The sequence below is a fragment of the Hydractinia symbiolongicarpus genome, chromosome 9 (assembly GCF_029227915.1).
Source record: "Hydractinia symbiolongicarpus strain clone_291-10 chromosome 9, HSymV2.1, whole genome shotgun sequence".
NCBI lineage: Eukaryota > Metazoa > Cnidaria > Hydrozoa > Anthoathecata > Hydractiniidae > Hydractinia > Hydractinia symbiolongicarpus.
The window spans coordinates 21,226,956-21,235,652 of record NC_079883.1 but is presented as its reverse complement, the minus strand read 5'-3'; the positions used below and the strand labels follow the sequence as shown (position 1 = coordinate 21,235,652).

General features: G+C 33.5%; 1 protein-coding gene across 1 annotated transcript; it reads left to right on the top strand.

Moving 5' to 3' along the window:
• Positions 1–6,352: 6,352 nt before the first annotated feature.
• LOC130656791 (slit homolog 2 protein-like) lies at positions 6,353–8,299 on the top strand. Its single transcript, XM_057459712.1, has 2 exons — positions 6,353–7,928; positions 8,009–8,299. The coding sequence occupies exon 1, from the start codon at positions 6,490–6,492 to the stop codon at positions 7,876–7,878; it is 1,389 nt and encodes a 462-aa protein (XP_057315695.1). The 5' UTR covers positions 6,353–6,489; the 3' UTR covers positions 7,879–7,928; positions 8,009–8,299.
• The last annotated feature ends 398 nt before the right edge of the window (positions 8,300–8,697 follow it).

Below are 8,697 nucleotides of genomic sequence, written 5' to 3'. Positions count from 1 at the left end.
CTCATTTTCAACAAGGTCTCAAGTTATCACTCAGACTTCGTAGCCACTTTTAAAATTGGGTTTACTTGTTCTCCATAGTTTACTGATTTCATTAGATAATCAGCCAACCAATCGACAAGTCTGTTTCTGGAATCAGTCTGGCAGTATATAAACAATTCCCTAATTAGTTGGCTAGTAAGTCGCATGTGCTTTGATCCACAACATCAAAAGAAAAAACGCATTAAAGAAGAATGGTATTATTTTTAATTTGTGTATTTTTTAGAGAGTTTGAAAAATATGTTGTATATTTTAACAAGAAAGTCTAAAGGTTTTTGAATGACCTGAGCTAGACTGGTGTACCTGTCTAGCTCCATTCAGCCTTCATTAAAATTTAAACGTAATTTCTTAGGTATCTGCTGAGATAAGATATAAGTCTAAAAATATATCCGAACAGGGAAAGTGGAGTTCTAAGTATATTAGAGAACATTTTTAAAATATAAAGCTAAGCCTAGATCTAGAATATATTTGCTAAGATTCTATTGTCGGGATCTAATTTCCTATGTAAACACATTCTACGCACTCATTACACATAATTGAATTGAAATATTTTGTTCCTTGACCATATCTTCGCCTCAAACAGCTATCAACAGTTCGAAAGTCAAGAATGTTGGGAGTCTATTAAGGTCAAATTGTTTATGGTCGTAACGTTATGTACAAACATTCAATACTACATTTTATTACTCTCTTTTACCTCTACTAAGGGCTCAACCTAGTACGGTTTTTAATAATTTTTTGGCATTCACAGGAACTTATTACATAAAATAGACATAGCTGGTCGACAGTTTTTGCTTTGAGGTAAAAATAGGTTTTATCACTTGTCTCTAATGTCTTTTTGAAGAAGATATGAGACCTGAAGTGTAGTATGGGTGTGAGCACTCTACTGGGCTAATAACACGCCATGTAAAAGGGTTAAGTGCCCTGCTTGGATGTATGAAACCGCTTATCTGACTCTCCTAATCATTTCTTTTACGACCTACTACAGTAGACGTCCGTTAATTCGAATGCCGCTTAATTCGAACTTTCCGTTATTTCGAACAAATCTAATCATTTCTTTTACGAACTACTACAGTAGACGTCCGTTAATTCGAATGCCGCTTAATTCGAACTTTCCGTTATTTCGAACAAATTGCTAAGTCCCTTGAGCTTGGTTTAATAATGTCTTATATTTTGAGATGCTTAATTCGAACTCCGTTAATTCGAACATTTCGATAATTCGAACAATTTTTTAGTCCCAGGGCTACATTATGCTCGTTAATTCCACCTTTTGTGCATCGATAAATAAAATCTTATGGGGAAATAAAAAAAACGTTTTATTTTTTTATTTTTTATTGCATCAATGGTGGCAAAATTTCAATTTATCGATTAAATTGACATTTCCAATAAAATGAAGTTTACAAGGAATTTGGAGGCCTTGCCCATCACCAAACAAACAACGTTAAAAAGTTTTTATAAAAAGTTGTAGTAAAGTTGTAATAAAGTTATATTAGCATAAAACCTTAAACGTTTATTAAAATTCTTGTTTTTTCTGAACTTCTGATAATCCGAACATTCGTTAATTCGAACAAATAATTTAGTCCCTAGCGTGTTCGAATTAACAAACGTCTACTGTATAACTCTATCTAGTTATATCAACGGAGCTTAAGCAATTCTAGAGTTATTTAAAGTGCTCAGTTAAACCCACGCCTCAGGATATTTGAAACCCAAAAAGCGTAGTATAAATAGGCTTATAAATAGGGTTGCATAGTGCTGTACGTGTAACGTGAATTAAGAAAATTTACAAATCCTTGGTCCTTAAATCGAGAACATAATCATTTTCAGCTACGCTAACCTTCTATAATCCAATTGAACGAGCACGTGGTGAAACTTTTTTATGAGAAGTGTAAACATATAAATTGAAGCACGAAAGTAAAAATAATAAAGGTTTTTTATGTAAAAGGGTAGGTTTAAAGTGTTGTGGTTAGGTTTAATATCACATTCTTCAGCTGGATGGCTATCAGTCAACCCTTTAACTTCCTTCTTTTTTTTGCAGCTTGCAACCACTAGCCTTGTGACAGCATCCATACTTTTTGACGTTTTGTTTTTTTAAGTACATTTTTTGTCAATTATCCACTTCCCTCATCAAGTGTTAATAATGCTGAAGAGGTTAATAATCCTACGCAGATACAAATTTCTGAATATGTTGGACGCCCTCGTACTAACTGCACGTTAAACGTGTCAATCAGAACGTGCAAAGCATTTAGCTAACGATGTTTTTACATCTGACATTAAAACTCTCTGTCCTTGCATACAAATAATCTGCTTCTTATTTTTGCAGCATTTTTGCAGTTTCTCGGTTTTTTACTTGGCATACTGTGATAATTTTGGAAATTAAAAAAGGTGAGGTGCCAATTTTCAAAAGTGTTCACCTCAGGTAAAACTTTGATTTGCCCTCGCAAATTTAAGCGTTCTCTCTGCAAATAAAATTCCTCCTACGTCACTGCTCGAAAAAGAGCTCTCAATTTTTAGCCATATTAAAATCTACGCAATCTATATAATAATGAATGACAATCATATTATTACAGGCCTCCTGCAGGCTATATTTTCGTATCTATCGTGTGTTTAGCAAATTTAGAGGGAAAAGTGTCATAATTTGTACATTTTTATATTTATCTATATAATAATACGGAGCTTCTGTCTGTGACTTTTGCGAAGTGGATAAAATTTATTTGATAAAGTCTATAAAACATCGCCTATACATGAGAGCAATATTGACGTCAAAGGAAAGTATATGAAGATTAGTGAAGCCATTGCATTACACTTTTAAATTTAAGGCTAAATAACTTGGAAACGGGTGGAAATAACTCCTGCGTGGGTAACTAGGGACTACCTGGGACCAATTTTGGTAAGTTTTCCAAACCTGGGTCCCCGAATCCGTTTCGGAATGGACGGGTTGATGACGTCATCAAAAAACCTTTAAACCTTGATATATCTGAATCCTTTTGTCAAAAGTACATAATCCTATACATTTTCTTCATCAGCGTTTTAAGATCTATACCATGAAGGCAACAAGTATACCAATTTATAAAAAAAAAAATTTCGGTCTTGATGGGGCCATTGCTGACGTCAGCAAAATTTTTAAACCCGTCCTTATATCTCATTAACCGGTCATATCAAAAGCACATGATCATATACATTTTCTTGATCAGAGCTTTAATCTCTACACAATTTTTATCCTGCCTCAGTGGATTTTTCCACGGGCCTTATCGACTAGTTTGTATCTATAATACAGAAATTTTAAAAATGTTGGAGCAGCTGTTTTGCTTGGCCTTAAGTTTTGCACGCTGTATATTTTAATTTATTTTAAGGAATATATCTATTTTTTTAAAAAAAATGTTATAAACCAACAGGAAATCTAAAAAATAACGACAAAATAACAAACAGAACATATGCAAACGGTCATGGTAACTTCCTGATTATAAATTTTGTAATGACGTCATCTACTTAAACTCTGTCAATAGTCAAACCACGAGCACGCGCGCGTGACAAGGTTGATACAATAAGTTTTAATCTCAAACAGTCATCATTGTTCACGTTTTTAAACTACCAGATTTTCATCATTATACACAATTTTAGTAAAGAAGAACACAAAGAAGAATCACAAAAAATTAAAAAAATCCTGGGTAAAAATTATACTGATATGTTAGCATATAATCCTAACACTTTAATTATTATTATTATTATTATTAATCGACATATATTTCAAGCATCCATAAATTACAATGGTTCTTAATGCTGAAATGTGTAAATACTGAATGTATGTGCAAACGTAAATATAAATTCAATCAGTAATAAAAACAAAATGAACATGAGCAAAAAGAGCATAGCCGAAGCAGTCAAATAATCATACGAAAGTCTTGAATTGTGAAAACGTATTGAACGGCATTAGGATAAATGAACCATTATAATTGATCAAAGCTAAAGGAGGCTTGGTAGGTAAAGGACGACCGATAATTAAACTAAAAATTAGGTATAGTAAAAGTTAACGTAGTCAATTGAGTGAGAAAAAAATATATATATATATATACTGACAAATCTGTATCAAGAAAAGGCTAAGATAAAACAGATAAATAAATTAAAAATCAGAACAACTTAAAAGTCTGGCTGTTGCCCTATCAAAAAAATATTTTTTCGCTAAATTTGTAAATTTGTTATAGTTTTCCACTTGCCGAAGTTGAAATGGAAGGTCGTTGAAGTGGAGGGCAGCATTAATTTCGACGCTACTTCGATCCTTGTCGTTCCTAGTTACCAAAGGTGGTATCAGTTATTTCTACCCGTTTCTAAGTTATTAGGTCTCAAATTTGAACACCTCTTATAATAATACAGAGACTGTGTCTGTTTGTAACAAGCAAAGTGGATATCGTCATTTTCCTTTGATGTCGCCGCAAAACTTATGTCTAATATGTTAAATTTTCTGACGTTACGGCGCGACGTCAACTTTAACGTCAATATCCTATATTAAATTAATGAAGCCATTACAGTGCACCTAAAACTTAGAGGCCAAATAACTTGGAAACGAGGTGGTGACGTCAATGATTCTTCACCGCGTAGGTAACTAGGGAGCACCTAGGATCAATTTGGGTAATGTTTCAAAACCTGGTTCCCCAATCCGTTTAGGAATGGACGGGTTGATGACGTCATCAACAAACCTTCAAACCGTAATATCTCTTCAAACGTTTGTCAAAAATACGCGATCCTATATATTTTCTTGATCAGCGTTTCAAGATCTATACGATGAAGGGAACAGGTATACAAATTTCTAAAAAAAATATGTTGTATCTTGACAGATCCTTGCTGACGTCATCAAAATTTAAACAACGGTTCTTTTTTACTGTTATCCTGTCTAAGTGGATTTTTCCACGGGCTTTATCGACTAGTTCACAACTAATGATAAGAAAAGGTAATTTGTTGGCTACCAAATGAGACATCTTTGCATTATTCATGCACAGACACACGGAGACAGAGCGTACTGATATAAGAGAGCAGCTGGATGATTGGCGAAGAACAGAAGGTTGAGCACTCAAGTGAAGGTAAACTGAACCACACAAGTGGAGTGTTGAGTGTCAGTATTATTAACATTGTTATTATTATTACTATTATTATTATTACGAATATTTATACAAGATAGCGCCACTTCAGTCTCGGAAACACTGTTATCAATGTGAATCCTGTGCATGAATGTATACATTAAGTATAAACCGGCTTTACCTCACGTGGTGTTGGTTTACCCATAGCTGTGGCAAAGACACTTGCTAAACATGCCAGCACTGTAGACCGAACCACGGACTTTGTAATTACGAAGCGAAATCCATAACCACAAGGCCACGCGCCACATACTTCACGCCGCAAATCTGTTGAATTATTATTAAAATAAGAATCTCTTAACAACAGTTGTTAAAGAACAACACAGAGTACAGCTTATTGGAGCCATGTCCCAACAAATACAGTCAGTTGACATTTATGTTATTTTTATTATTCCGCATATTTTTATAGGATATAGCCACTTCAGTGTTAAAAACACTGTTATTAATGTGGGTCCTGTGTTCGGAATGTATATATTAGGTATACACAGTTTACAACCTGTTGTTCCTCATAGGAAACAGCAATCGGCCAACATCTTTTTATTTTGAGGAATTAGTTTCTAAAACATTTTGCCAAATTTTTTTTTACTAACCCCATTTTTTGCAGACTCTTCTTGACTGATTTACATAGTCCTTATTGTCCTTTTTTGTTGTTTTTATTAAAAGAAAAAAACTTCTCCGTTCCCGTTCTGGAAATTATTGACAAAAAGTGACCAAATGCATTGATTTAGCCAGCAAAAAGTGGCTATATTATGTTAAGGTGACTAAATTCTTTGCCGAATTTTATTTTTTTGCAGAACTTTTTTTAACGACTTGTTTCAACAATAAGGTATGCTTTCTCATTTAATTCTTTCACCGCCATCTTTCTAATGAATGTTTTATTAAGGTTTTGAATTTTGTATATAAAGATTATTTGTCATAAATTGGCTTAAAACTTTAAAAGAAAATACGTACAGGGAAACACTCGCGTTAAAAACTAACTAAGTTAGTTTCCACACGATTCTAAAAATAGTGTTAAATAATGTGTGATAGTTAACCATTTATTTAAAGTAAATACTTTACTCTTCGAGTGTGCCTCTTATCCCTTGAATAAACAAGTTGTTTTACTAAATCTTTGTTTTTAACACATAGATAAACATGCTTTTAAAGAACAAGTCGCCTTTATGCAAGCATAATAACGATTGTATCAATAAAGATCGATCGAATAAATATTATGTGTTGTAAAAATTAGATTCCTGTAAAAGTGAAATGAATGTGCAATACGAATAATAAAATAAGCATAAGGAAACTAAACTTGGACTTTTAAAGGCATCGAAAGAAAATAGAATTCGTTATGGCATATCGTTACGATAATAAAAGGATGATGAAAATATTTGGTTTACTCTGGATTGCGTTGGTTGATATGGCTGTGGGAGATAAATTATTTAGTTGCGAAGTATGCAAATGTTATGGAGCTACAGTAGCTTGTGTCAACAAGAATTATTCTTCTGAAGATTTGCAAGGTATTGCAAGAAGTTTACCTGCACACACAACAGATTTGAGGGTAGAAAACACCAACATCACCGACTTTTCAATCAAGGTTGTACCTGCCAATGTTCGGTTAAGGAAACTTATTCTGGATAATAACCGAATTCGAAGCTTCCCAAAAGACTTAGGAAATTCTTTTCCTCTTCTTTCCTTCATATCAGTGCAAAACAATGAGCTAAAGCTACTCAAAACAAGTGACTTCTTCAACTTGTCATGCCTTCGTCATCTGGTTTTAACGTCTAATCATTTAATTGAAGTTAACGACACCACATTTCTTGAACTTACAAAATTAAGGTTTCTTCGTTTGAACAAGAATCTTATTTCCAAATTACACATCAATGCATTCAAAGGACTTCACGAACTTTCCATCTTAGATGTAAGCGAGAACAAAATAGTTAAATTAATATCAGGCGTGTTTGATAATCTGGGGAGTCCTGGTATTATGCTGAAATTGAACAAAAACAATATAAAAAAAATACCGAACAATTTATTTGGAAAGTCACCACAAATATCTTCGCTGTATCTTTCTGACAACAAAATATACGAACTAGCAGACAGAGCATTTTATGGGTTATCTGTAAACGTATTGTTAGATTTAACAAACAACAATATTACAAGTTTTCAACTGTCAACTTTCAAAAACTTCAAAATCACAGTACTGTACCTGAACCAAAATCCTTTGCATTGTGATTGCGACCTATACAAATCGTTTTCCCCCTTGTTGAGTATTGGAACTTTTATTTTTGGCGAGTGTGTTTCACCATCATTGGTTAAACAAAAATCAATTTCCTTTCTGACTGCAAACAAAAAATTGGTATGCAACGGGTGCGATTTAAATCCATGTCTTAATAACGGAAGTTGTTCTTCGACTCTTGCGCCAAACTTTACTTGTGCATGTAATGTTGGATACGCAGGTCATAGATGTGAGATCTCATGTAAAAACAAACAACAATGTCACGAAAAACAATATTGTTACAATGAAACCACTGCAGCCCACGTTGCATCGTGTATATGTGCAAATGGTACTAGCTTTCACGACTGCACAAATAAAGCTTCGTCGCACAAGAATTTGACTTGGGTATATGGAATAATATGTTTCGCTGTTCTGCTAACACTTTTGATTGTGTTTTTTATTTACAACAGAAGACGATCTAAAAGGTCCACTACAGTCACCTATAAAAATGTAAATAAGTAAAAACGAGTGAACACTTATATATCAGCATCTGCTATTCTTAGTTCATAGGTGTAAGTTCATATTTCTATTTTTAGTATTTAATAGCTAGAGGTCGATTCATAGCTGAGGCTCAAATATTCTGCTTTTTTAGGAGCATTACGTCCAATTATCTAGCAATGCCCACTTAGTTAGCAGTGTATCCTGACTGATCTCGGCAAGGCTACTTGTGTTTGCACGTTAGGAACTGACTGCTTCTACCTTCAACTGTTACATTATAGCAAGCTATTGCACTCGGAAAATGAACAACATAGCTACATACATTCCAGTTTTAGTTCGGACAAAAATTATTGCGTAACAATAATTTGACGAATTAGCAGTATAAATTTGTGCCATTTTTTTTATTTTCAGACGTTTTTTTTCTCAATAAATTTTTTTTTATGAATACCCCTGCATCTTTGTATGGCATTTTTCCCGCTAATAGATACGAGTTGTTTATTTCATTTGATTACTAGTAATAATTTATGTCTGCAATAATTTATGCCACGATAATGTATGTCAGAAATAATTTATGCCACAATAAGCGGCTTGTGGCGAACAGATAATTATGCTCAATTTGGTCAGTGGATTGGTTAAGGATGAAACCAGATATTCTCGTTGGCTTCTAAGAAAATAAAAATTTCCCAAGGTCAATGTCTAGCCTGGATGCCGACAGCTTTGTCTCTATATATTTTCTGGATTTAATGATTTTAAAGATAATGATTTTAAGAATTTCCCTCCTCGTACTATACGTTTAGTGTTGTCATATTCGTTGTTTTATCTATTGTTGTCATATTCGTTGTT